Source organism: Lucilia sericata, unplaced genomic scaffold, assembly GCF_015586225.1.
Source record: "Lucilia sericata isolate MDLA Ls3-8-SP2 unplaced genomic scaffold, ASM1558622v1 Contig000017F_arrow, whole genome shotgun sequence".
NCBI lineage: Eukaryota > Metazoa > Arthropoda > Insecta > Diptera > Calliphoridae > Lucilia > Lucilia sericata.
The window spans coordinates 118,781-146,609 of NW_023994056.1; the positions used below are offsets into that span (position 1 = coordinate 118,781).

A 27,829-nucleotide genomic window follows, 5' to 3' on the forward strand; every position below is an offset into this window, starting at 1 on the left:
TATGACTTAAATGTTCACAATTTTTTTCAACAATAAATGACTTAATGTACATCTGATTCAAGGTACAATTCAACTTAAATGCTTTATTATAAAAACTAAATCACATTTTATTTTTATAACTAATGTAGAGTATTATATGATCGGCCTCGCCCGAACTATAATTTCTTACTTGTTTTTTCTATTCAATTAAAATTTTGTCTCAAATTTATCTTATCAGATTTTTGCAACAAATTAATAAGAAATATGTTGTCAACTAAAATTTTGACACAACATAAGAATAGATAAGGATCTAAAAGAAATATTTATGAAATATATGTATATTAGGGTGGTACACATTAAAACGAAAGCAATCAAACTGTAAAATCTTCTTTGCTTTAAAAAGTTTTTACGAAATTTAAAGAATCGCGGCTACATTTGTCTTTGGTACTTTTTTTCAAAAGGTACTTTTTGTCCTTTAGTATTATAGGCGTACATTATTGTATGTCACACAAGGTAATAGTACCCATTGATTAGATCATCTCTCCGAATAAGTAAATTTCGGCCAATCTTTTGCCAATTCATCCTAAAGCTTTCCCCAACAGTCAATAGAAAAGTATTAAAAAAAGTAAATTAAGGGAAAATTGTGGGTACTTCCAATAGGTTAGTTGCTAGTGCTATAGTCGGTCAGTGCGGAAGTCGTTAGTTCGATGCCCACCAGAAATTCTGGTATTCTGATGTAACATATATCCTTCTGGCCTCCGGTAGTTTAGTGGTTAGTGTTCTAGTCTATTAGACCGTAGGTGGTGGGTTCGATTCCCACCTGAGGCACTGGTTAAGGAGCGCACAACAGGTCCGATAGAGGCCTAGATGTATTTCTTGGGATTTGATGTATATATATCCTCCTTTCAAACTAACTTACTAACTATCCTTCTTTCAAACTAAGGGAAAACATCAAAAGTCCCTACTAAAGGGGACATCCACACATAATTTTGTCTTCATATAATAAGGGGCCATCCTAATGTACATACATTAATATGAATGTATGTACGTATATTTATATATTTGCAATTTTTTGCGGTATTTTATTTTTTATTACACCAGAAGTGAATTAATTTAATGGCAGACATTTAAATGAATGTAAATTTTGACTGAAAAAATTTTTATAACAAAACATTTGTATAGACTTTTTATACCCTTTATTATAGCGAATATGTTCATTTTGGACCTCTAGCGCAGTCGAAGTGATATCCATATTTCCATGTGTTTGTCGACTTTAACGTTTCGAAGTCTTGAGTTTTACTTACCCAAATCATGGATACATTAGTCTATATATGTCTCTGATTGGATTAAAACCCAAACATTATTTTTATTCGGTCAAAATTTGTACTGATTCCTCTTTATAAGTTAATTTATTTAACGACCTGCCTAAAGCCCTGCTCACAATTGCCCCAAAAAAAACGCCTCAGACATGTTGTTTGATAAATCTATGCCAAATACAAAACATTTGGCATGGGAAATACGTGTTAAATTGTCGATTTGTTTTGAAAAAACAAAGTGTATAAATTAGTTCAAAAACAATTACTCACGGCCAGAGAATAAAGAGAATTATTTCATTAACTAAATTGAAAATAAAATTTTGTTTGTTGTTCAACACATTGATAAGATAATAAAAATTTGTCGAGGGAAAAGTATTTAAGTATAAACTATTTATGAAACTTTAATTAATGTTAGAATTTTTATGAACAAATCTTCTTGGGACTGTTGCCAGCCATGCAAGTTTTATTTTTCTAAATCATTACATGCTTTTAAACTGCTGTTCTCTTTAAAAATAAAAACAAATTTACTACGCTATTTACATATACATACATATGTTTATACTCAAGAGTATTTAAAAAAATTCAACCAAATAGTAGGTAGGCTCTAGAAAAAAATATATAGTTGTTTGATCTCAAAGATTTAATAGTTCAATTAGCAGGAATTCATCATGTTCACCTTAGACCACATCCCACCTTTAGAAAAAGAACAATATTTTTAGAAATTTATACAAAAAGTAAATATTACTAGATATTTTAAAATCAAATGACATACATTGTAAATTTATAAATAATTTATATGCATTTTATTTTCGTTTATTTATTTATTTATTTATTTAATTATTTGCATTGAGTCGAGAAGTCTTTGCTTAACAGTTTTTTCTTAGTTAGTATGGTCTAGAACTCGCTATAGAGCAAGTCGCAATTGATCGTGTCTAAATAATAGTAGTAAACAAGTATAATTAATTAAGAAAAAGCTATGTTTATCAAAAACTTTAAACTATTTGCCATTTGTGTATTAGGCTTAAATATGTATGCGCAAGCACGTAGCGTATCTGTCTCTCAGGTAGGGGATGTTAATATTGCTAGATCGGGGGGTAAGTAGATATTATAAAATATTTATTAACCGTGTTCCCAAGCTATTCCATTATATAGACAACTGGACATGTGATAGAATCGAATGTCCCATGAGTGCTTATCGTTGTTTCGTTTCAAAATCAAATGAAGACGATCCTTCTGTTTTAACACGTGTCAATGCTTGCTTTACCAAGGACAATCGTTTAATTGCTCACGAAGCATTTTACTCTCACGCTGATCCCAAATCCCGTATACGTGTACAAGTTACTTCTACACGTAATGGCAATATAGTATCCTCTACAAATGGCTTAGAAAATTACGATGAAGAAAAAGTGAATGCTCATATTCAGGGTGAAATGAATAAGATGCAAGCCAACGTAAATGCCCAAATGGAAAATTTACATGCAAATCTTCATAGTATGAATGAAAACATTAATGCAAATATTCAAAATCAAATGCAAGATTTTCATCGTTATCTAAGTAAATTACAATTTAATTTAGCTAACTTGTTCATTTAATTAAATGTCATTATTTTCAGATTAATTGATTTGGCAAAATGATGAAAATTTCTAACAAGCGAATGAATGATTTGTTGTGTATTTTTGGTTCCAAATTTTTGGTTTTTTATTATTGAGAATCTATTACAAAATCGTATGCAAATAAAATTTATTGTTTAAAGCATTTTAATTTGTTCAGTGAACTTATAAAAGGGTCTTATTCATAAACTTTTATCAAAGGTTTATTATAGTAACAAATTTTGTATGAAAATTTGATTAATGTTTAAAAATGTTTATGAATAAGACAGATAGTGTGAATCGTTTAGTTTTAGGTTTTTTTAGTGATTTTTATTTCTAGTCTATAGTCTAGTATATAGTCTAGTCTATAGTCTAGTCTATAGTCTAGTCTATAGTCTAGTCTATAGTCTAGTCTATAGTCTAGTCTATAGTCTAGTCTATAGTCTAGTCTATAGTCTAGTCTATAGTCTAGTCTATAGTCTATAGTCTAGTCTATAGTCTAGTCTATAGTCTAGTCTATAGTCTAGTCTATAGTCTAGTCTATAGTCTAGTCTATAGTCTAGTCTATAGTCTAGTCTATAGTCTAGTCTATAGTCTAGTCTATAGTCTAGTCTATAGTCTAGTCTATAGTCTAGTCTATAGTCTAGTCTATAGTCTAGTCTATAGTCTAGTCTATAGTCTAGTCTATAGAATAGTCTTTAGTCTAGTCTAGTCTATAGTCTAGTCTATAGTTTAGTATATAGTCCAGTCTATAGTCCAGTCTATAGTTTAGTCTGTAGTCTAGTCTGTAGTCTAGTCTATATTCTACTCAATAGTATAGTCTAGTCTATAGTCTAGTCAATAGTCTAGTCTATATAGTCTGGTCTATAGTCTGGTCTATAGTCTAGTCTATTGTTCAGTCTATAGTCTAGTCTACTCTATAGTCTAGTCTGCAGTCTATTCTATAGTCTAGTCTGTGGTCTATTCTATAGTCTAGTCTTTAGTCTAGTCCATAGTATAGTCTATAGTCTAGTCTATTGTCAGTTATGCTAGTCTTGCAGTAAATATACCATATTTGTGTTTATTAACTGACTTATACATATTTAAGTAATAAAATAGAGTGAAATTAAGTTCTGAAGAGAGGAGTTTTGATCTTGATCTTTGTAGCTCACGATTATTCATGAATTTTTTTTATCAAAACTACATTTATTTAAATTTTATACTCATATATTATTAATATTTTCCATTACAAAGACACCGGTAATTAAATGAAATTATTTAAAAATATTATATTTAAGAGTAATAATAACAGAGAGCAATTTGATGATCATGATAAAATTTTGAACTAAATATAAATTGATAAATTTATTGGTGCAAGTTTAAAATGAATAATTAAAACACTTTTGAGTATTTAAACCCTTCAACCAATGATCAATATTAACAGTTTTGCTCTGTTATTTGTTGAAACACCTTATTAGCGGAAATGTCAAATATTTTTAATATCTATTTGTGTTCATTCATAATTTATGTAACGGTACAATATGTTACAGCAAAACCTGCTGACGAAGTTTCCTATTTAGAAACAAATATTAATATTGAACATGACAATGGTAAGTACGTAATAATGAAAAGGATTGTAATTATATTAAAAATTCATATGTAATTATTTTTAGATCAATGGATTTGTGGTAATGTCGAATGCCCTGAGAAGACGTACGGCTGTAAAATAGCACTACATAGTGATAAGGAAAATATGAAAGTTCTCCATCAAAGTTTTAGCTGTTTCGATGAAGAAAAAGTGCCATTATTAGGTGCTGAAGATATAATTGAAATGTCTAAACAAAAAGTAATCAAAATAGAACTGGAGTCCTATGAGGGGGCAGTATCACTTTATAGTACTGGTTATGGCATGGGAGGTCATGAAAATGCTAGAGGTGTGGTAGCTGTAGAGGATTTGAATGCTCTTAAAGAATCGGCTAAGAAAAATAGAGAAGCTGTTAGCAATCCACCTTAAATTAATTTAATTGTAATTATAATAGAATATGTAAAATATTACCTCAATAAATTTCAATTTAACTGTATTTATGTCAATTATTTAAATAACTGATTTAGCTAAAATTAAAATAACAATAGATAAAATCTGCTTTAGAAAATAAATTGTGTTTTTTTTTTAAACGTAACAATAGCAAACCGAACTGCTGTTGTATCGACTACTGTTAATCCAAAATGTAATAATTTGCTATAAAATTAATTTATAATTAATGCGTTAAATTTATAATTTATATAAGTTTTTAAAACTTTATTAAAATTGCAAAGAAATAGATTTAAACAAAAAAGTGAATGTTGCCAGAGTATAATTCCATATTTAATAACAACTGCTTTATCTTATACTGCTTAATCTACACTTTACATAAAACAATATTATTTATAAGAATTCCGTTAGATTTCTAATAGATCTTAGGATAATGAAAGTGATAAATCCTCATATATTTCTGCCACTAATATATTTTTAATAAATTTATTTATATTTATATAAAAAAAAGCTAAGGAGAGCTGATATTTGTAGTTTTGTATTGCTAAACAAAACTACTTTTGTTGAAATTAAATATTTGTAGCTTGTTGCTTTTTTGTTAAAATCTTAATGTACTTTTTTATAAATCTAAATTTTATAGAAATGTAGTTCCATAAACATGAAATGTTGATTATACCCCTGATTTGGCAAAAGTGTTTAAAACATTCAACAACTATCATTAGATTACAGTTTTTCACAGTTATTGGTGAAAACACATTGGTTGCGACAATGTCTAATATTAATATTTGCCTTTCTTTGTTAATTATTTATTTAACATTAGAAATTGTTGCAGCAAAACCTGTTAAAGAAATTTCCTATTTAGAAAAAAATATAAATTTTCAATATGAAAATGGTAAGAAATAATGCAATTTTTTTTTTTTCGAAATGTAAATAAATATCGAATGTGTGTTTTTTTTAAATTCTATAGATCAATGGATTTGTGGTGATATTGAGTGTCCAGATAATACCTTCGGCTGTAAAATAAGACTACACAGTGATGAAGAAGATAAAAAAGTATTTCATCAAAGTTTTACCTGTTTTGATGAAGATAAAATGCCTACATTAGGTGCTGAAGATAGAATTGAAATGCTTAAGGAAAAAGAAATCGATGTAGAACTGGAAACCTATAAGGGTGCCGTATCGGTTTATATGACTCGTTATAGTATGGGGGGTCATGAAAGTGCTAAAGGTGTAATAGCTGTAGAGGATTTAAATAATCTAAAGGAATCCGCTAAAAGTAATAGAGAATTTGTTAGCGAAATTTAATTTTTTTAATTATTATAATATAAAAATATTTTTAAAGCTCAATAATTATATATCAGTTATTACCATTATTCGCTTTAACTATAATTAAGGCAATACTACCCAGCAAAAATAAAATGAAGTACTTTCAAATGAATAACATTTATCACCACTTCAAAATTAGCACTAAGCGAACTTTTTTCCTTCTGAGGAAGTGATGTTTAAAGACTTCCGAAGAAGCAGAAATAATTCAATTTTTTCAATGTTAAAGTTGTATAGTTTGTTCTTACATTTTTTTAATATTATTTAAGTCAAATTAGTTGTATTCTATAATACTACAATTTCACTTGCGAATAATTTCCAAAAAAAGAGCGTTCAAATTACTTCCTGAGAATGACTGCTGAAGTAGAGTATTCGGAATCAAATAAAAATAATAACCCTCCTATGACAAGCGTGTGTTAAAATCATCACTTCTTTAGGACTTTTTTAGTACTTCCATGAAGTAAATTCTACTTCTTTTTCGCTTCTTTGGAAGTTCTTTTTTTGCGGGGTAGTTACATACAATTTCTATAAATTAATTGTTTTGTTTTTAATAGCAAATAAAAATTAACAAAAAAAAAAAAAAAAAAATACTATATTTTTTAAATTATGGAATGATATTGTTGTTTTTATTATGTAACATTTTCAATATACAACTTCGGTATTTTGACAAGAAACCGAAACAAACCTAATTTTCACTGATAAATATTTTTTCCATTTTTTTCAATTTATAATTTTGCGAAATTTATTTTGAACTGCCTTACCCAAGTCTATTGTATTTCTAGCGTAGCTTTAAACTAGTTTAAATTTTATCTCGCTTATCAAAAATATTATAATACTCTTAAAATGTCGTTTTTTTCTTTTTTACAGTATAAATCGGAATTGTAAAGGTGCTCACCGGTCGGTATTTTGAATATTAAAGTAAATTTCGTTCGATGTTGTAAGGTGCGTGTTTTCAATCGGTTTTAATCTATTAGTAAAGCAAAAAATAAATAAAATTTATAAAGATGAAAGATCTTAAAAAAAGTTGTAGCATTACGCATCGGTTCGGGAGTGTTTATTATTTTGTGGATAGTTTTTCGGTTAAATCGTGTAAAAGGCATGCTTGACACATTATTAAAGATGATCTATATGCAGTACCTTAATTTAAAGTACACTGCAGTACCCATGCTAACAAATTAGCAGAGAAAAAAGTCAATTACACCATTGCCCTACGGACTCAGCAATCCAATTGGTATTAGCTTCATTTGGTAAGTACAAATTACTAGCGTAAGATAATTTTTAAAATTCAAAAAAATATTCTCGTCTCTTACTATATAAATACATACATAAATCTCAATAAGCAGAATTATTAGAATTAATTTATAATTTTTTTTTTTTTTCTCTCATTCAAATTGTTTAACTTTTTATAATCTCATTTACTCAATATATCTTAAAAGTCTCTTTAGAAACGTCATACAAATGCAATAGTAGTAAGGTTCTTGAAAAAAATATATTGTAGTTAGATCTTAATGATTTAACAAATCACTTAGCGGGAATTCCCTTTATTCTACCTACTATCTCTTAAAAGAAACAACACCTTTTGAAATGTATAAAGATAGTGTTTATTTTTAGGTGTTTTTTAAATAAAATACGCTGTAAATATATAAATAATATTATTTGTTGTTATTTTTAAAATTGTTTTTATATTGTTTTTTTTTTTTGCTTTGTTTTGTTTGTATTTGCATTGAGTCGAGAAGTCTCTACTTGACAGTTATTATTGCTTAGTGTGGTCTAGAACTCGCTATAGAGCAAGTCGCAATTAATCGAGTCTAAATAATTTTAGTGTTTTTGACAATAAAAATATTCTAAAAAGATGTTTATCAAAAAATTAAAACTATTTGCCATTTGTGTACTATGTCTTAATATGTATGCGCAAGCACGTTCCGTTTCGGTCTCTCAGATGGGGGATGTTTATATTTCTATATCGGAGGGTAAGTAATAATTATAAAATATTACTTTTTAATCTAGTTCCTATATTTTTATAGACAAATGGATATGTGATAGAATCGAATGTCCCATGGATGCTTTTCGTTGTTTCGTTTCCAAATCCAATGAAGAGAATCCCTCTGTTTTAAAACGTATCAACACTTGCTATACCAAGGACAATCAGGCACTGATTCACAAAGAATTTGAATCACCCATTGATCCTAGTTCCCATATTCGTTTACAAATTACTTCTACCCGTAATGGCAATGTAATATCCGCTTCTAGTGGTTTAGAAAATTTCGATGAGAAAAAATTTCAGGAGGAAATGAATAAGATGCAAGCCAACTTAAATGCCCAAATGAGTGATTTGCATGCAAATTTACAAAAAATGAATGAAGACATTCATACAAATATTCAAAATCAAATGCGAGATTTGCAACATAATCTAAATAATATGCAATATAATTTGGCTCATATGTTTAATTAATCAAATTTCATTATTTTCACATTAATTATTTGACAAAAATTATGAAAAATTACACGAATGTGTTAAGAAATTTGTGAAATTTTGGTTATTTTTATATTATTGAAAATCTATTTAAATTATTTTATAATCCCGTAAAAATAAAAGATATTGTTTAAAGCATTACAATTTGTTTGAGTGATTTACATATATGATCTTATAGTTTTTCGTATAAAAACACAAAGATCTTTCCCAACAAGACTCGGGAAAAGCTAACAACTGAATTGCAATTCTAATCAAGATTCACAAATCTCCCGGAAAACGAATACAACTCTTGTAAAATCTCTTATAAATATCGCTGCCAGGATATAATTTAACAACAATTTATTTACTGCATAAATCCTATTATAGACTTCTAAGATAATCGGTTCATAATTGCCATTATCTTTCATATAAGACCCTTTTCCAAATTATTTGCAGTTGCTGTATAGTCAGACTTTCTTTTTTAGCTCGAGTCTTTTAGCTTTAGTCATCTTTTCGAAGAGAAATGATATTTTTATTAATCTCGTTATAGATCTTAAAACAAAGAACTTGACTTTTCTCTCATATACTGTATTTTACATTAAGTCCACAAATATCATTAATTTCGAGAAATAATCGTTTCAAGAAATACGATTTAAAATGTTTTAAGAGAATAGGATTTGAAATATTGAACCAGATTTATAAATTTCACATAAAACTTTAAAATAAATTTTTGCTTATCACTTATTCGTGAAAACATGAATATTAATTTTAACGTTTACAACAAAGAATCGAAATTAGAAATATTTAAAATTTTTAGTACACTGTAAAAAATAAAACCCCGTACTTTGAGTTAAGCCAGTTTTGTAGTAAATGAGTTATATTTGTATTTATTAACTGACTAATCAGTTATATTATAAAGTAGAGCGAAATTAAGTTCTAAAGAGAGAAGTTTTGATCTTGATCTTTGTAGCTCACAATTATTCATGAATTGTTTACCTAAACTACAATTGTTTAACGTTTATACTCAGTTTTTTTTTTTTTTTTTGAAATATTTTCTTTTCTATTGCAAAAACACCGGTAATTGATTAAAATAAATTATAAGTATAATGTTTTAAGAGTAAAAATAACAAAGAGCAATTTTCTGATCATGATAAACTTTTGAACTAAACACGAATTATTTAAATATTTTAAATAATTTCTTTATTAAATTTGTTATACCTGCAGCTGGAGATACATATAATTTAAATGTCCGATGAAAAATAAATCGATGTAGAACTGGTGTTTAATAAGGGTTATGGCATGGGAGGCCATGAAAGTGCTAAAGCTGTGGTAGCTATAGAGGATTTGAATGATCTAAAGAAAGTTCTAAGAGAATCAGTTGGCAAAGTTGAAATTGTTATACCACTTTGGTGGGGAGATTATATTGGATTTGTACTGATGTTTGTAGTGCATAGAATTAATGATCCTATACCCACCTTTAAGTATATCAATCGACTCAGAATCATTTTCTAAGTCGATTAAGCCACGTCCGTCCGTCTATCTGTCTGTCTGTGCATGTAAACCTTTAATTCAGTGGTGCTCAAACACATACTACCATAGACTACCATAGTTTTATTTGTGTTGGTAAAGCAGCAGAGAACAGAATTTAATTCAAAATAAAAGTATACTAATAAAATGACTACAAACTATAAAGTATATGCTAACTGTCAAATATTTATTATGGATTTTGACAGCCAGCGTATAGCAACGTCTATATATAAAAAACTATCAACTGTTCTCCTACATTAATTCGGCTTTCTCAAAATTTTGTTGTTGTATTTCTGTGTGTATTTTAAAAACGTCGCGCACAGACCTTGCTTTGACAAGTGCTGATCAGCAACTGATTTGATTTTGTTTTTCAAGTTGAGAGCAAACCAACTGATATTGCTCATTATAAAAAGAAGAAGAATTAAACCTATAGTGTATGTGTATCAACTTAGCGTCAGCAGAATTTTCTTACCCTATCACGCGTGCTATGACACGGCCATATTGAGCTTCTCTGCTTTAATTGGATGCAATATGTTACAAACATTACTTTTGGCCCAAGGACGAACCTTATTGATTTTTGTTGATATCGATCCATTATTTCACCTAGACCCCATATAACCTGACCCCCTAAATTGGGATTTGGAACTCATAATTATGCCAAATATACTAATATACCTACAAAAATAGGAACAACTACGTTTTTGTAACTGCAAAATTTCGTAGTGAGCGGCCCTTAGCCCTCTTGCAAAGTCCTCCTCTGAAAATGCTTGAACGTCATTAACACGTGTATTTCAATTAAATTCGGCATAATTAACTTCAGTACCTCAACCAAAGTTTTTTAGGATTGGTTCATAATCTAACCCTAACCCCATATATAGCGTCCATCAGAAACTATTTTCTTTATCAAAAATATATCGAAATAAAGGAAAAATTCAACATAAATGCATAAAAGATACACTCATAAGCGGTGTAGAGTGTCATATGATTAGCCACGCTCGACTATACTTGTTTGTTACTTGTTTTCTGTTTCAATTAAAAATAAAAACTTAGTTTTAGGAAACTTTCTTCTGAACTGCCTTACCCAACTATGTTTTATCTCCAGAGTTAGTTTTTAAGTGTAAATTTTATAAAATATATTTATTTATAATTTTTTTTTCTTTTTTTTACAGCATAAATCTATAAATCGGTGTTATAAAGTTGCTTGTCGTTCGGTATTTTAAATATTAAAGAAAATTTCGTTCGAAGTTCAAATGTGCATTTTTCACTCGGTTTTAACAAATTTGGAAATCAAAAATATATAAGAAAATAGCTACATATAGCATTGCTTAGTAATTCGAGTCGGTTCGGGAGTGTTTATTATTTTTCGGATTATCGGAGTTGTTAAGTTGCTCGGTCGGTATTTTAAATATTAAAGTAAATTTCATTCGAAGTTCTAATGTGCATTTTTCATTCGATTTTAACAAATGTGTAAAACAAAAATTTAAGAAAATAGCTATATATAGCATTGCTTAGTAATTCGAGTCAGTTCGGGAGTGTTTATTATTTTTCGGATAAATCGTGTTAAAAGCTTGCTTGTCATCTTATTAGATATCATGTATTTTATTTAATCTGCAATATCTTAAATTTTGAACACTGCACTATCCATATTAGCAGAGACAATAATCAATTACACCATTGCCGCACGAACTCAGCAATCCAATTGGTATTAGCTTCAACATACACCTCTTCTGGTAAGTACAAATATAGTATATTTGTATAATTATTTGTAAAATTATATTCAAATTAAAAAGAGATCTTAAATGTATATAAATTCTATTTAAAACCTAAATTCACAAGAAATTCAATTAATTCGAAGTAATCGAGATCACCTTCTCTCTTAATTATATCAAACTTGTTTTCAAATTTCAATTGAAATCACTCTTATTACTGCTTTTTAATGTGAATTTAAACAAAGTGGAATTTACGGTTTAATTTTATAAAGTCAGTCGAGTCTAGAAGTCACAGTCTAACAGTTGGCAATTTAACGTAATACGCTTTAAAAATGAGATATTTTAAATTATTTGCTTTATATCTACTCAGTCTTAATATATATGGTCAAGCATCATACATCGCCAAAATAGGGGATGTACGTATAGAACAATCGAATGGTAAATATTGGATTTAATAATATTGTTTTTATCAAGTAAACATCTCTTCATTTTCCTAGATATATTTCTATGTGGTAGTATCTTTTGCTCTTTTGAGAGTGTTCGTTGTTTTATTTCAAAATCAAATGAAGGACATCCCTCATTTGTAGAGCGTGTCAATTTGTGCTATTCTAAGGATAATAAAATATTGGATCAAATTATTTTTATTATACCATCTGATGCCAATACGAAAATTGTACAACAAATAAGTGCCACTCGTGAAGGTTATATTGAAGAAACTAATATAGAAAATTTTGATGCCAAAACATTCAATGAGAATTTCAATTATACGAGTTTTACTATTTGAAATTAGATATAATTAATATTTTAATTTATAGAAATATTAATCAAATTTATAGCTTTTGTATGTCGTTAATTTTAACCAGGACTATAAAGCATAAAGTTTTAATATAAAAAAGTGTAATATTTGTTAAAAAATTATAGTTAAAGTGTTAGTAAATTAGGAAAATTGAATGTTAATGTAATGTATTTATATTCAATTCTGTTTAAGTAGTTAAGTTTAAAAGATGGTGTATCAATAGTAAAAAACAAAAATGCGTAAACTTAAACGTTGCCAGATGGGTAATTGTAGTCATAATGAGTGAGTGTCTGGGTAACACTGTGATGAACAGCCTTACCTTCGACTGCTCTATCTACTGCGAAGATTAAAGTCTATAAAACCATATTTTTGTTAAGAATTTAAGATGTTTTTTTCAAATTTGTAAACAATTTAAAAACACCACATTATCGGCCATCATCTACACAGTCAACAATAAACAACTGCATTATCCACCAGCTAAGCTTACTCATAAACCTTTGCTGGTAAGTGAAAAAAGGTAGTATTAGCAAACAACTTTTTTAATCCCAATTTGTAAGTGCTTATTTAAGTTAAGTACTTGCCTCCATATTAAAATACGGATTTTAAATACTAATGAATAAGTAATGGCTTTTTCAGCTTTCTAACATATAACTTTTCAATGTAAGTTTTTGCTGGGACATTTAAAATTAAAAGTAATAATAATTTTATTATCTCATTTACACAAGAGTCTCTTTAGAAAAGTCAGTCAAATGTAATAGTAGCTAAGTTCTCGAAAAAATATATTCAATAGCTAAGTAAGCAGTAACACCTCCCACCTCTTGAAAGAAACAAAATTTTTAGATATATGTATGTGTCTATATACAAAAAGTATGCATTTCTAGATGTAATCAATTAAAATGCGCTGTAAATTGAAAAATAATATTAATTGTTATTTTTAAAATTGGTTTATTTTTTACTTTATTGGTATTTTTTGTGGTTTGTTGTATTTGCATTGAGTAGATAAGTCTCTACTTGACAGCTATTATTGGTTAGTATGGTCTAGAACTCGCAGTAGAGCAAGTCGTAATTGATCGAGTCAAAATAACTGCGGTGTACAAGTTTAATTAATTTCAGAAATAATGTTTAAACTATTTGTCATTTGTGTACTATGCCTTCACATATACTATGTGCAAGCACGTTCGATATCAGTCTCTCAGATGGGGGATGTTTATATTGCTATATCGGATGGTAATTATATATAAAATATTTTTTCATCTAGTTCCCATCTATTTATTTATATAGACAAATGGGTATGTGATAGAATTGAATGTCCCATGGATGCTTTTCGTTGTTTCGTTTCGAAATCAAATGTAGAGAATCCCTCTGTTTTAAAACGTGTCAATACTTGCTATACCAAGGACAATCAGGTGCTGGTTCAAAAAGAATTTGAATCATCCGCTGATCCTAAATCCCGTATTCAAGGACAAGTTACTACTACGCGTAATGGCAGTGTAATAACTGCTTCTAATGGCTTAGAAAATTACGATGATAAAAAATTTAAGGCTCAAAAGAAGGAAGAAAAGGATAAAATGAAAGCCGACATGAAAGCCCAAAAGGAAGAGTTAAAGGCAAATCTAAAGAAAATGAAAGAAAACATTAAACACATGTCTTATTATTGAAAATCTCTTTAAATTTTGTTGTAATCCTATAAAAATAAAGAGTACTTTTAAATCAGTATTATTTCAATTATAAAGCCTCCGATCTTATGATTTTGATTACTCTTTGAACACATAATTTGACTTTTGTAGACCAACCTACTTTGTACATACAGATGTATGTTTCGAATTGAACTTTTTATACACTACACCACTGTAGTGGAGAGGAGGGTATATTGGGTTTGTGCTGATGTTTGTAACGCACCAAAATATTCGTCATGTACCCACCTTAAAGTATACCAATCGGCTTAGAAGCGTTTTCTGAGTCGACTAAGTTTTTTTAAAAGTCCAGCTAATTTTTTATTAGATCGGGCCTCATCGACCCTAGCTCCCATACAAAGTCCCCTTCAGCAAATGACTTAAATGTCCAAAATTAATACACATATCGAGAGGAAATTTAGCACAAATAAATATATTAATATAAAACTATTCACCGAATTATATAGGAATCGGTCCATATTTGCCCCTAGCACCCATATAAAGCCCCTTTCAGAAAATTAGTTTTTCATCCATTAATTGCTTAAAAATATATCGATAACAAGATAAATGCTTTATAATGGAAAATAAATCACAATTAATATTCATTACTAGTTTAGGGTATCATATGATCGGCCATACTTTCTTACTTGTTTAAATTTAACTTCTGCGGTGGCTTTCCAAGAAACTTGCAGAAAAAATAAGAAAATTATATTGACATTCATATCGTTGTGTGAGTATTTATAAGAAGTCATTGGATTTTCCAAGTTTTTAAAGAAATTGTGTATAATAATATGAAATCGTGACTTTCGGTTGTCCGATATTTTATTAGAGATGGTATCTCTTGTCAGTTGTATCATAAATAAAGAGGCCCTATTTCGTATTCTGTGTGAGCATTTATTTTGCACTGTAAGTGCTTATATAAGTTGTTATTTGTAAGCGAGGGTGGAAAGTACTTGCTTCCAATGTAATCGTAGTGTTACAGTAATGAGTTTAAACCCTAATGAATAGTAGTTTGGTTCTCGACAAATATATATTGTAATTAGGCTTTAATGATTTAATAGTTCAGTTAGCAGGAACATATTATTCCACCTCCCACCGTTTAGAAAAACCAAATTTTTAAAAGTTTATACAGAAAGTGTTCATATCTACATGTTGTAAATCAAATAAAATACGCTGTAAATTTAAAAATAAATTGTTATTTTTTAAAATTGGTTAACAAATATTAGCTTTTACTTGATTTCCATTGTATTTTTTTGTTTTTTGTATTTGCATTGAGTAGAGATGTCTCTACTTGACAGTTATTATAGGTTAGTATGGTCTATAACACGCTGTAGAGCAAGTCGCAATTGATCGACGATAAATAATTGTCGTATACAAGTTTAATTAATTAAAAAAAAAATATGTTTATCAAAAAATTTAAAATATTAGCCATTTGTGTACTATGCCTTAATATAAATGTGCAAGCACGTTCTGTCACTCGAATGGATGATGTTTATATTACTCGATCGAAGGGTAAGTAATTATTATAAAAAATATTTTTTAATCTAATTCCCTTCTATTTAATTATATAGACAAATGGGTATGTGATAGAATTGAATGTCCCATGGATGCTTTTCGTTGTTTCGTTTCGAAATCAAATGAAGAGAATCCCTCTGTTTTAAAACGTATCAATACTTGCTATACCAAGGACAATCAGGTACTGGTTAAACAAGAATTTGAATCACCCACTGATCCTAGATCCCGTATTCGAGGACAAGTTACTTACTTAAGTAATGACGATGTTATAACCGCTCCTAATGGCTTAGAAAATTACGATGACGAAAAATTTAAGGCTCAAATGAAGGAAGAATTTGATAAAATGCAAGCCGATATGGCTGCTGACATGGCTGCCGAAATGAAAAATTTACACGATGATCTACAAAAAATGAAGGAAGAAATTAATAGAGATATTCAATATGAAATGCGAGACTGGCAGCATGATCTAAGTGAAATGCAATATGATTTTGATCACATGTTTGATTGATCAAATCTTCATTATCTTCACAATAATTATTTGGCAAAATTGTGAAAATATATTTTTATATAGTTCTGATAAAAAAAATCTTATTGAAAATCTATTTAAATTTTATTGAAATCCTATAAAAAATAAAAGATATTGTTTAAAGCATTATAGTTAGTGTGAGTGATTACTATTTCAATTATAAAGCCACCGATCTTATAATTCTGATTACTCCTTTAATACAAAGTTTGGCTTATACAGACCAAATATCTTTGTAAATAAGTTTCGAATTAAAGTGCTTATTGCAGAAACTCGGTATGCCACAAAATAAAAATATTGAGGAAAACGATTTTGAAAAATTTTTTAATTATATGAAATTTGTTCAAGTAGGCCTTATATTTTGCACTATATTTATTAAAATTGTATAAAAATATTTTTGGTGAAGGGTACTCAGTGCAGTTAGCTCATATAATCAGTTTTCTATATCGAGTGGCTTATCATGTTACTGCAGCAACAAGCCCTTCAATTAAACTTTTTCAAAGTTGAGTACTAGGTTAATTTTCTTTTTGTCATGCATTTGAGAATTTTTATATTTCAAATCAGCAAATATATGTTAGAGATTTGATCAAAGTTATGAATAAAAAGAATTATTTGTTTATATATATATTTTTAATATTTTATATTCAGTAGATAGATAACATGTATATGAAAAGAAAGGGTTTACGGTGACCTTTCATTTGATATACATATGTATGTATATATATTAGGGTTTTCATTCGATTAATGGAGGAAAAAAAATTGTTTTCTTCGAACGAATAAAAAATTTTTAATTGAGAATAAAGAATAATTCGAACAATTGTCGAATATTTGAATAATATTTTAATGTTAATTTTTACGAGTATTTTACTATAGTATTGAACAAAGTATAACAAGTAGTCCGACTCTCACATATAGAAAATTACTCTCTCACATATACGAGTTACGTGTGAATTCAACTCTCTTGTGAGAATTTTAAACTTGTCAAAACCCTCAAAAGTTTACCTTCCTTTTTTGACCACTTTTAAGGATCGTACGCGAAATTTCAGTTATCCCCAAAAAATCCGTAATTTTTTAAAATAGATTGATTGCACTTTTCACATAAAATATTGTTTAATTTTCTTAAACTGGAAACAAATTTTTTTTCTATTTATTGACATTTCATTTTTGTTGTTGTTGAATTTTAATTTACAAACAGAGTTTCAATTTTTGGTATTGAAAATTCAAACAAATTTAAAATTGTAATTTTTTATAAAACTCTGTGTGTTCAAAACGCACCAACACATATACATTTTTGTTACTAACACATATTTAGAGTTAGGTACTTTTTCACTAACACATGCTTAGAGTTAGGTACTGCTGTCAAAGAGTCGGACTACTTGTTAATATTTTGTAAAACAAATACAGTATTGTACGAAACCTAAAATATCGAACAGCTTTTGTAAAAATAATTTTTAATACAAAATATAGGCCTTTGTATACCTTGCAAAAAAAGTTGCTTAGGTTTCGAACAATACTGTAGATAATAATTGATATTTTATAAATTGATTTACAAATATTTGTTTTATAATGTAAGTATATTTTTATTTCGTATGATAATTTACATTGAGTAGAAAAGTTTCTTCTTGGCAGTTATTTTGGTTAGTATGGTCTAGAACTCGCTACAAAGCAAGTCGCAATAATAATTGAGGTGTACAAGTTTAATTAATTTCAAAAACGATGATTATCAAAAATTTTAAACTATTTGCCATTTGTGTACTATGCCTTCATGTATATGTGCAAGCACGTTCGATATCTGTCTATAATATGGGAGATGTTTATATTGCTAGATCCGAGGGTAAGTAATTGTTATTGTAAAATATGTTTTAATCTAGTTCCCAACTATTTAATTGTATAGACAAATGGGCATGTGATAGAATCGAATGTCCCCTGGATGCTTTCCGTTGTTTCGTTTCGAAATCAAATGAAGAGAATCCCTCTATTTTAAAACGTGTCAATACTTGTTATACCAAGGACAATCAGGTACTGGTTACGGAAGAATTTGAAGCACCCGCTGATCCTACATCCCGTATTCGAGAACAAGTTACTTTTACACGTAATGGTGATGCAATATCTGCTTCTAGTGGCTTAGAAAATTACGATGACGAAAAATTTAAGGCTGAAATGAAGGAAAAAATGGATAAGATGCAAGCCGAAATGGATGCCAAAATGAAGGAGTTACACGATAAACTACAACAAATGAATGAAAACATTAATAAAAAAATTCACAATCAAATGAAAAATTTGGATCATAATCTAAGTCAAATGGAATATAATTTGGCTCATATGTTTGATTAATCAAATGTTATTATTTTCACATTAATTATTTAGAAAAATTATGAACATTTATTACAAACGAAGGATTAGTTTGTATTTTTATAAAGTTTTGATACAAACTTATTCTTCATTATGATGGAAAATCTGTTTAAATTTTTGTTGAAATTCTATAAAAATAAAATTTATTGTTTAAATCATTATAATTTATGTGTGTGATTACTATTTCAACTATAAATCCACCGATCTTATAGTGCAAATTACTTCTTAAACACAGAGTTTGGCTTATACACCCAAATTACTTAGTAAATAAGTTTCGAATTGAATTTTTTCATATAGACATATAGGACCTCATTCCGAAATTCCATTTAAATTTTCTACATATGTTATGATGGCGGGTATAAAACATTCCATAGGACATTGAACTTAAAATAAATATCACTCTTAAAGTTCTGAAGAGAAGCGTTTTGATTCTAAGCTTTGTAGTTTTCTACAAAACTATTAAAATTTTATTCTCAGCTATTGTTTTTTTTTTAATTTATTATATTGAAGAAAACACCGGTAACACAGGCCAACAAAATGAAGGTTTGTGAAAACTTTTGTAACCAATTCTATAGGTTTTAATATATTTTTAGCTACTGAAACCGAATCTGTTATCTGTTATTCTCTAACACCCACCATTTTCTCACAAAATGGCATTGAATATTTTGTTCATATATTACAGACATTTTATATAATTCTAAAAATGTATTCCCGTTTAAAGGTTAATTTCGATTTTTTCGATGTCATCATAAAAACGGATCTTCATTATATATTTATCCTAGGTTTTATTTAAATTTGTTTCACTATGGTTTCTAGAAAATTTTCCAATATTGGATAGCTTGAGTTTGACCTTCACAGTTTATGGGTTAATATTATACGATTTTACTAAAACTTCAGATATATGTTTCCTATTATCTTGGTAATAACTTTTACAATTTTTAACCGATTTTTGTTTTATATATTATTGGAACGATAATTGTACACATATTTCAATTATTTGCCGTTTAAAACCAAAAAAGTTATTTACTGTCAAAATTTTTTGTTATAATAATTTTTCCCCTTCAGAGCCGTGGAGCCACCAGTTAATGTGGCCCCGCTAATTTTTCCACAATACATAACTTAAACTTAAAGTATTAGTCTAGAGGCAGAGAAGATTCAAAATCTTTGTAAAATCAAAGAATTTTATATTTGGGACAAAAGTATACAGTCAAAAGGACTAAAAGATGAAAATGTCGAAGATTGGTGGGTGATACGACTTTTTTATTGTAATTTTCGGAATCTGCACAGCAAATAATACTACAATAAGTGGAAATTATTTAAAAAGTTTTTTCATCGTTGGCCTGTGTAATTAATCATAACAATTTATAAATACAATAATTTAAGAGTAAAAATAACAGAGAGCCCACTTCAGATCATGATAAACTTTTGTACTAACTATAAATTAATCATTTTAATTTAAAACGAATAATTTATACACTTTAAATTGTTTGTTTATTAAATGTATTATAATTCTGAAAAACTTTCTTAGTAAATTGATGAAAACATAGTAAAAGTTTAATAACACTTATGGGAATATGACGAAATGTACTTTTATTTAAAAAATCTAGAGCATTTAAAATATTCAACAACTATCAATCAATAGATTACAGTTTTGCGCAGTTATTGGTAAAAACATTTTATTATTAATATTTGCTTTACTTTGTTAATAATTTATTTTATCTAAAGAATAGAAACCGTTTGTTGGCAATCCACCAGCTTAAATTATTATAATATTAAAAATATTTAATGATTTGTCAATTGCTTAAATAATTTGCTTTAACTATAATTAAGGCAAAAATAAACATTATTTTAATACATTAATTGTGTTATTTTTAATTGCAGTTGAAAATGAAAAAAAAAAAAAATAAGTTTTCTATTAAAAAACATGATAAATAATAATCTATTGTTATTACAATTTTGAATATAACAATTAATTTTTACACTGTTGTATCGGCTAATACAAACCTTAGTCAAGATCAATCTTTCAAGATTTGGAGTTTTTTTTTCATATTTGTGAAATTTTAACTAAATGTTTAAATAAAGATCCTAAGTAAAAATAAGTTTATAAATCGTAACATTATCATTGAATCTTGCTAAATCATAAATTTAAAAGTTCTTAGGACAATGATCTTGGTGGATCCTCTAATACTCCGTGCACCATATTACAGTGCACTAATATATTTGTATATATTAATTAACTCACTAATATGTAAATGTAATTAAATGTCACTCGATTAAGTTCTAAAGATAGGCTTTTTTTGATTTGGATCTTTGTAGCTCATGATTATTCATGAATTGCTTAACAGAACTACATTTGCTTAATTTTGTTTTTAATCAGCTTTTGTTTAACCCTTCAGCTTCGTGAGGAGGGTATCCGTTTGGAATTTCTATAATATAGTTTTTCGACCCCATAAAGTATATACATATATTTTGGGTCCTTATTGATAGCGAAGTCGATTAAGCTATGTTCGTCTGTCTGACTGTCCGTCTGTATGTTTGTTGAAATCAGTCTTTAGAAGACCCCAGATATCTTCGAGATCCCAATATTCAATAATTCTGTCAGACATGCTTTCGAGAAGTTTCCTATTAAAAATCAGCAAAATCAGTCCATAAATAACTGAGATATGTGCAATAATCTGAGACTACCTCTGAAAATTTCTTCAATAAATTATTTTATAAATAAAAGCATAAACAGCTACCATGAGATAAGGCAGTTGTATTTGGGTAATACAGCTTATATATGTTTGAGGGTGGTAATACAGTTGTATTTGTTTGTGGATAGATAATACAGTTGTATTTGTTTCTGCGTGATGCGTGCAGAGATACAAGTCGATACTGGATGCAGCTTGAAGGGTATATAAGATTCGGCCCTGCCGAACATAGAACTCTCACATGTTTTTTATATAATTTCTGTTATATTAAAAAAAAGCAATGGTAATTAATTATAACTTATAAATAATGATTTAATAGTGAAAATAACAGAGAGCACTATTGATCATGATAATATATTTTTTGAATTAATTATAAATTAATTAAGGTTTAAAACGAATAATTTTTACACTTTTAATAATTTGTTTATTAAATTTATTAAAATGTTCAAATATTTAATCAACAAATGGTATGAAATGTTTAACATACTTATATTTGGAAATTTAAATTTTATAGAAATGTAGTTTTATAAACATGAAATGTTAATTATACCTCTAATTTATTAGAAGTTTATTTCAAAGTAAGTATATAAAACATTCAACAAATATTAGTATCGACACAGTTATTGGTTAAAATATATTAGTTGTGACCATGTCAAATATTAATATTTGTCTTACTTTGTTAATAATTTATTTGACATTACAAAATGTTACAGCAAAATCTGCAGAAGAAATTTCCTATATAGAAAAAACTATTAATTTTCAATATGAAAATGGTAAGAAAACAGCAAAAAAAATGTTTAAGTAAATAATGTATTTAAAATTCTACAGATCAATGGATTTGTGGTGATGTTGAGTGTCCAGAGAAGACTTTCGGCTGTAAAATAAGTCTACAACATACTAAGGGGCAGGATGATGAAGCCGTTTATCAAAGTTTTAATTGTTTCGATGAATCTAAATTTCCTACAGTAGGTGCTGGAGTTAGATTGGAAATACCAAAGGAAATACAAATCGATATAGAACTGGAGTCCTATGTGGGTGCAGTATCGAATTATTTTACTGGTTATAGCCTGGGAGGTCATGAAATTGCTAAAGGTGTGGTAGCTGTAGAGGATTTGAATTATCTTAAGGAAGATGCTAAGGACAATAGAGAAGCGTTTGGCAATCCAGCTTAAATTTTTTTAATTATTATAATTAATATAAAAAAATAAAACTACTGCATTATTAAATAGACATTTGATTCTCTCATTCATTATCAATTGTCAATTCTCTCTTCCTTCTTTTTTTATATTTTTTGTGATTTCTCTTAGCATCTCAGTTTGTAAACGGGGTTGTTGTGTTTCACGTCGTCTTTATTACTGCGTTCTGTAAAAAACTAAATTTTAATATTAAAAAGGTTGAGTTTTTGTTAAATAATATTAAATTAATAAATTTTAACAATTCATTACAACAAATTATGTAGACAGAGTTTTGTTCTGTGTTTTATTTGTTAAAGTTTTAAAAATGGTGCAGCAATAGAAAAAAAGCAAAAATGCGTAAATTTAAACGTTGCCAGATGTGTAATTATAGTCATAATAAGCAAAAATGCGTAAACTTAAACGTTGCCAGATGTGTAATTGTAAACATAATAAGTAAATGTATGGGTAACACTGTCATTAACAGGCTAACCTTAGCCTGCTTAATCTACTGTGGAGATTAAAGCCTTAAAAACTACAATTGTGTGAAAAATTAAAATCGATTTGTAAATTTGAGAAATTTTTATAAACTTTTTGCAGTTTTTATTATTAAAAATGTAATATTTATAGAATACTTTTGTGAAAATTTTATACCTTTCTTATAAAAATCTATAATCTTGTTTAATTTCTTTCTTTTGCAGTGCTAAACGAGTGAAGTTTGGTGTTTTTTAATAATTAAGTAAATTTGAGAAAAAAAGTGTTTTCGCGGTTCGCGTCGGTAATTTTTAAAAGTGGTAAAATAAGTGTTTATAAAAAATAAAAAAATGTTTTGGCGGTTCGTTTCGGTTATTTAAAAAATAATAAATTTTGCATAATAAGTTAAAATTTTATCGTTTTCGCGTCGGTAAATTTTATAAGTTAAAAAAGAAGCGTTTAAATTAAAAGTCATTGGTTTTTCTAGTTTTAAAAAAAAATTTAAAGAGTATATAAAGTAATTCAGTGTTCTTTTAATAAATAAGTAAATTTGCAAAAAAAAAAGTATTTTTGCGGTTCGTGTCGGTAATTTTTAAAAGTGAAAAAATAAGTGATCATAATAAATAAAAAAATGTTTTGGCAGTTCATGCCGGTTATTTAAAAAAAAAATAAGTTTTGCATAATAAGTTAATATTTAAAATTTTCTCGTCGGTAAATTTTATAAGTTAAAAAGAATCGTTCATATCGTTCGTTTAAATAAAAAGTCATTGGTTTTTTCCGAGTCTTTTAAAAAATATATAGAAATATATATAATAAAAGTGAAATCGTATACTTCAGTTATCATTTATTTTAATAGAGATGGAATCTCCTGTCAACTGTTGCATCATAATTTTAAAATACCACATTATCGACCATCATCTATACTAGCAGAGACAACAATCAAATACTGCATTATACACCAGTTAAGCTTCATCATAAACCAGTGCTGGTAAGTCCAAAAATATGTAGTAGTGTTGTAAAATGTTTAATTTAGATTTTGTTATAATGTCTTATAAATCCGTAAGGAGGGTAGGATGCAAGTTTGACATTACGTTTGTAATTTTTGTAATCTTATTATCCGACCCTAATAAAGTGTATTCTGGATCCTTATAGCTAGCGGAGTTGGTTTAGCTATGTCCGTCTGTCTGTGTGTATGATGAAATCAGTTTTCAGAAAACCCCAGATATCTGTGAGATCCAAATTTTCAATAATTCTATCAGACATTCGTTCAGGAAGAACGCTATTACAAATCAGCAAATTCTTTTTCAAAATTTACTCCTATGGTGAATTTTCTTCTTGTTATGCTTTCGAGAATTTTTCTATTTCAAATCAGCAAATATATGTATATTAGGGGTTTGATCAAAATTACGAATAAAAACAATCCGGTATGTGATGGAATTTGAAGTCGATCGAGAAATAGTTTATTATTTTCTTGTGAAATAAAAAACACAGACAACAAAATACTTTCAATTTAAGAGAATCAATTAAACAAAATATGATACATTGTATGAAAAACCGCAGAAATTTAATGTTAAATAATACAAAAAATCGGTTTTGACGATTTCAAATCGATTCGATTTTAAAAATGAATTTCATCAATATTTATTGGACAGTATATTTAGTAGGTAGGTAACATACGTATGAATATGAAAAGAAGGTTTTTTCGGAGACCTCTTTATATATTGTCTAAGAATATGGAATTCTTGCATGTGTAGTGGAAAATCATGATTGCAAGGTTCAAATTTAAAAATTCAAAATAAAAAAGTTTTATAAGAACTAAGAAATCTTTACGAAATGACTTTAAGCTCTAACAGAAAATCGGCTTATCGTATCGTTTAAAAATTGCGGTATTAAGATATCACTCTCAAAAATTCTGTAAATTACGCTTATTTCAATATCGATATCTGACAATACATCATAAATCGAATAAAAGAATTAATCGTGGTAACTATTGTATTCACTTGGATTTTAATCCGAGTTACTATGTTTTTTAAAACGGCCAGATCCGACCATGTTCTTCAAAATATCGAGCAGCTTCTGAAAAGGATTTGAGTCAGGAAATTTTAAAGCGAATCCAAAAATTTGGAAAAAAAAATAATTTTAAATAGAAACTATAGGTCTTTTTATACATTGCCAAAAAAAGTTGCTTAGGTTTCGAACAATACTGTAGATATTAATAGTTTTTTTAATTGGTTTACACGTTATACTTTGGTTTACACATATTTGTTTTTATTTCCATTACATTTTTATTTTGTATGATAATTTACATTGAGTAGAAAAGTCTCTACTTGACAGTTAGTTTTGGTTAGTATGGTCTAGAACTCGCTGTAAAGCAAGTCGCAATTAATCGAGTCTAAATAACTGAGGTGTTTAATTAATTTCAAAAAGGATGTTTATCAAAAACTTTAAACTATTTGTCATTTGTGTACTATGCCTTCATATATATGTGCAAGCACGTTCGGTATCAGTCTCTCAGATGGGTGATGTTTATATTGCTATAACGGATGGTAAGTAATTATAATAAAATATTTTTTTCATCTAAATAAGTCCCATCTATTTATTTGTATAGACAAATGGGTATGTGATAGAATCGAATGTCCCATGGATGCTTTTAGATGTTTTGTTTCAAAATCAAATGAAGAGAATCCCTCTGTTTTAAAACGTGTCAATACTTGCTATACCAAGGACAATCAGGTACTGGTTCAAAAAGAAGAAGAAACACCCATTGATCCTAGATCCCAAATTCGAGGACAAGTTACCCTTTTATGTAATGGTGATGCAATATCTGCTCCTAATGGCTTAGAAAATTACGATGACGAAAAATATAAGGCTCAAGTTAAGGCTGAAATGGATAAGATGCAAGCCGACATGGATGCCCAAATGAAAGATTTACATGCTAATCTACAAAAAATGAATGAGGACATTAATAGAAATATTCAAAATCAAATGCGAGAATTGGATCATAATCTAAGTCAAATGCAATATAATTTGGCTCACATGTTTGATTAATCAAATGTCATTATTTTCACATTAATTATTTAGCAAAATTATAACATTTTTTTATATAAACACGGATGGTTTGTGTGTTAGTGTTTTGATAAAAAAATATGTCTGCTTTATTGTTGAAAATCTATTTAAATTTTGTTGTAATCCTATAAAAATTAAAGGAATTATTTAAAAGCATTATAATTTATTTATACAAATTTTTGTATTTAATTCATATGGGGGTTCCAAATATGTTCAGGTGAATATTTAAGTTCTTAGTGAAAATTTTAAGAATCTAGTTCTATTAGTTTCCCAGACAAACGAATTTTTTTATTTAATTCATATGGGAGGTTTCGCTCCCCCCATTGGTATTCCGTCAATTTATTACCCAAAATGTTTACATGGATGTTAAAGTTCTTCCCGCAAAATTTGAACATTCTACCTCCTATAGTTTTCAAGATAAACGAATTTTTGAATTTTATTCATATGGGAGTTGCCACGCCTCCGCCGTTTAGCTGTCTATAAAGTCCAAACAAACAAACATACAAACACACATTAATTTTTATATATGTATATAGATTAAACATTTTTATAAAAATTATTATAACACAAAATGTTTTTATAAATCTGAAAGCCCTTTGTACAGATATTAATTGTTATTTTTTAAATTGGTTTACAAATATTTTTTTAATTTCCATTACATTTTTGTTTTCTATGATAATTTGCATTGAGTAGAAAAGTCTCTACTTGACAGTTATTATTGGTTAGTATGGTCTAGAACTTGCGGTAGAGCAAGTCGTAATTGATCGAGTCTAAATAATTGCGGTGTACAAGTTTAATTAACTTCAAAAATGATGTTTATCAAAAACTTTAAACTATTTGTCATTTGTGTACTATACCTTAATATATATGTGCAAGCGCGTGCTGTCACTCGGATGGATGATGTTTATATTTCTAGAACCGAGAGTAAGTAGTTATTATAAAATATATTTTTAATCTAATTCCCATCTATTTAATTATATAGACAAATGGGTATGTGATAGAATCGAATGCCCTATGGATGCTTTTCGTTGTTTCGTTTCCAAATCCAATGAAGAGAATTCCTCTGTTTTAAAACGTGTCAATACTTGCTATACCAAGGACAATCAGGTACTGGCTCACAAAGTATTTGAAACACCAGTGGATCCTAGGTCCCGTATTCGAGGACAAGTTACTTTTTTACGTAATGATGATGTAATATCCGCTCCTAATGGCTTAGAAAATTACGATGACGAAAAATTTAAGGCTCAAGTTAAGGCTGAAATGGATAAGATGCATGCCGACATGGCTGCCGAAATGAAAAAAGTACAAGCAGATATCAAAAAAATGAAGGAAGACATTAGAAGAGATATTGAAAATGAAATGCGAGATATGCGACGTAATCAAATGCGATATACATAATTTGTTACATATTTAATTAGTCAAATGTCATTATTTTTGCATTGTTAATTTGCCAAAATTATGATAATAGGTCTGTTCCATAACTAAAAGTTGTTACTAATTTTCAAAAAAAAAAAAATATTTGAAATTTGTATTTAAATTTTTTGTTATTGAAAAGACATAATTTATTACAAACTTTATTATTGAAAATCTATTTAAATTTTATTGTAATTTTACAAATAAAATATATATTTTTTGAGGCTCTAATAAATTAACCACTTTCCC

At 28.0% G+C, this 27,829-nt stretch overlaps 12 protein-coding genes across 14 annotated transcripts in view; all 12 read left to right on the plus strand.

Moving 5' to 3' along the window:
• Nucleotides 1-27,829, plus strand: part of LOC119606221 — a 261,582-nt gene that overhangs the window by 117,522 nt on the left and 116,231 nt on the right. The window contains exons 5-9 of one of the 3 annotated variants that reach the window (XR_005231633.1): nucleotides 7,086-7,465; nucleotides 11,367-11,927; nucleotides 23,329-23,421; nucleotides 23,589-23,609; nucleotides 23,958-24,089. The gene's annotated coding sequence lies outside the window, so the exon portion shown is untranslated. Of the gene's footprint in view, nucleotides 1-7,085; nucleotides 7,466-11,366; nucleotides 11,928-23,328; nucleotides 23,422-23,588; nucleotides 23,610-23,707; nucleotides 24,090-27,829 lie in introns of those variants that run through there. The other 2 variants (XR_005231632.1, XR_005231634.1) reach the window with 2 other exon arrangements.
• On the plus strand, nucleotides 2,137-3,056 carry LOC119606265. The gene is made up of 3 exons (XM_037959707.1): nucleotides 2,137-2,389; nucleotides 2,448-2,849; nucleotides 2,908-3,056. The coding sequence occupies exons 1-3, from the start codon at nucleotides 2,272-2,274 to the stop codon at nucleotides 2,910-2,912; spliced, it is 525 nt and encodes a 174-aa protein (XP_037815635.1). The 5' UTR covers nucleotides 2,137-2,271; the 3' UTR covers nucleotides 2,913-3,056.
• On the plus strand, nucleotides 4,290-4,944 carry LOC119606302. Its single transcript, XM_037959749.1, has 2 exons — nucleotides 4,290-4,473; nucleotides 4,537-4,944. Exons 1-2 carry the CDS (start codon nucleotides 4,347-4,349, stop codon nucleotides 4,875-4,877), a joined length of 468 nt encoding a protein of 155 aa, XP_037815677.1. The 5' UTR covers nucleotides 4,290-4,346; the 3' UTR covers nucleotides 4,878-4,944.
• Nucleotides 5,638-6,338, plus strand: LOC119606313. The gene is made up of 2 exons (XM_037959759.1): nucleotides 5,638-5,787; nucleotides 5,863-6,338. The coding sequence occupies exons 1-2, from the start codon at nucleotides 5,664-5,666 to the stop codon at nucleotides 6,198-6,200; spliced, it is 462 nt and encodes a 153-aa protein (XP_037815687.1). The 5' UTR covers nucleotides 5,638-5,663; the 3' UTR covers nucleotides 6,201-6,338.
• On the plus strand, nucleotides 7,919-8,835 carry LOC119606214. Its single transcript, XM_037959641.1, has 2 exons — nucleotides 7,919-8,188; nucleotides 8,243-8,835. Exons 1-2 carry the CDS (start codon nucleotides 8,071-8,073, stop codon nucleotides 8,668-8,670), a joined length of 546 nt encoding a protein of 181 aa, XP_037815569.1. The 5' UTR covers nucleotides 7,919-8,070; the 3' UTR covers nucleotides 8,671-8,835.
• On the plus strand, nucleotides 12,188-13,599 carry LOC119606320. Its single transcript, XM_037959771.1, has 2 exons — nucleotides 12,188-12,344; nucleotides 12,404-13,599. The coding sequence occupies exons 1-2, from the start codon at nucleotides 12,239-12,241 to the stop codon at nucleotides 12,688-12,690; spliced, it is 393 nt and encodes a 130-aa protein (XP_037815699.1). The 5' UTR covers nucleotides 12,188-12,238; the 3' UTR covers nucleotides 12,691-13,599.
• Nucleotides 13,712-14,434, plus strand: LOC119606273. The gene is made up of 2 exons (XM_037959717.1): nucleotides 13,712-13,929; nucleotides 13,984-14,434. The coding sequence occupies exons 1-2, from the start codon at nucleotides 13,821-13,823 to the stop codon at nucleotides 14,358-14,360; spliced, it is 486 nt and encodes a 161-aa protein (XP_037815645.1). The 5' UTR covers nucleotides 13,712-13,820; the 3' UTR covers nucleotides 14,361-14,434.
• On the plus strand, nucleotides 15,669-16,547 carry LOC119606179. Its single transcript, XM_037959597.1, has 2 exons — nucleotides 15,669-15,887; nucleotides 15,947-16,547. The coding sequence occupies exons 1-2, from the start codon at nucleotides 15,776-15,778 to the stop codon at nucleotides 16,396-16,398; spliced, it is 564 nt and encodes a 187-aa protein (XP_037815525.1). The 5' UTR covers nucleotides 15,669-15,775; the 3' UTR covers nucleotides 16,399-16,547.
• LOC119606188 lies at nucleotides 18,042-18,929 on the plus strand. The gene is made up of 2 exons (XM_037959605.1): nucleotides 18,042-18,247; nucleotides 18,308-18,929. Exons 1-2 carry the CDS (start codon nucleotides 18,130-18,132, stop codon nucleotides 18,745-18,747), a joined length of 558 nt encoding a protein of 185 aa, XP_037815533.1. The 5' UTR covers nucleotides 18,042-18,129; the 3' UTR covers nucleotides 18,748-18,929.
• LOC119606291 lies at nucleotides 22,052-22,685 on the plus strand. Its single transcript, XM_037959740.1, has 2 exons — nucleotides 22,052-22,228; nucleotides 22,284-22,685. The coding sequence occupies exons 1-2, from the start codon at nucleotides 22,105-22,107 to the stop codon at nucleotides 22,625-22,627; spliced, it is 468 nt and encodes a 155-aa protein (XP_037815668.1). The 5' UTR covers nucleotides 22,052-22,104; the 3' UTR covers nucleotides 22,628-22,685.
• Nucleotides 25,362-26,300, plus strand: LOC119606194. The gene is made up of 2 exons (XM_037959616.1): nucleotides 25,362-25,647; nucleotides 25,710-26,300. Exons 1-2 carry the CDS (start codon nucleotides 25,530-25,532, stop codon nucleotides 26,147-26,149), a joined length of 558 nt encoding a protein of 185 aa, XP_037815544.1. The 5' UTR covers nucleotides 25,362-25,529; the 3' UTR covers nucleotides 26,150-26,300.
• Nucleotides 26,834-27,812, plus strand: LOC119606259. Its single transcript, XM_037959695.1, has 2 exons — nucleotides 26,834-27,091; nucleotides 27,150-27,812. The coding sequence occupies exons 1-2, from the start codon at nucleotides 26,977-26,979 to the stop codon at nucleotides 27,563-27,565; spliced, it is 531 nt and encodes a 176-aa protein (XP_037815623.1). The 5' UTR covers nucleotides 26,834-26,976; the 3' UTR covers nucleotides 27,566-27,812.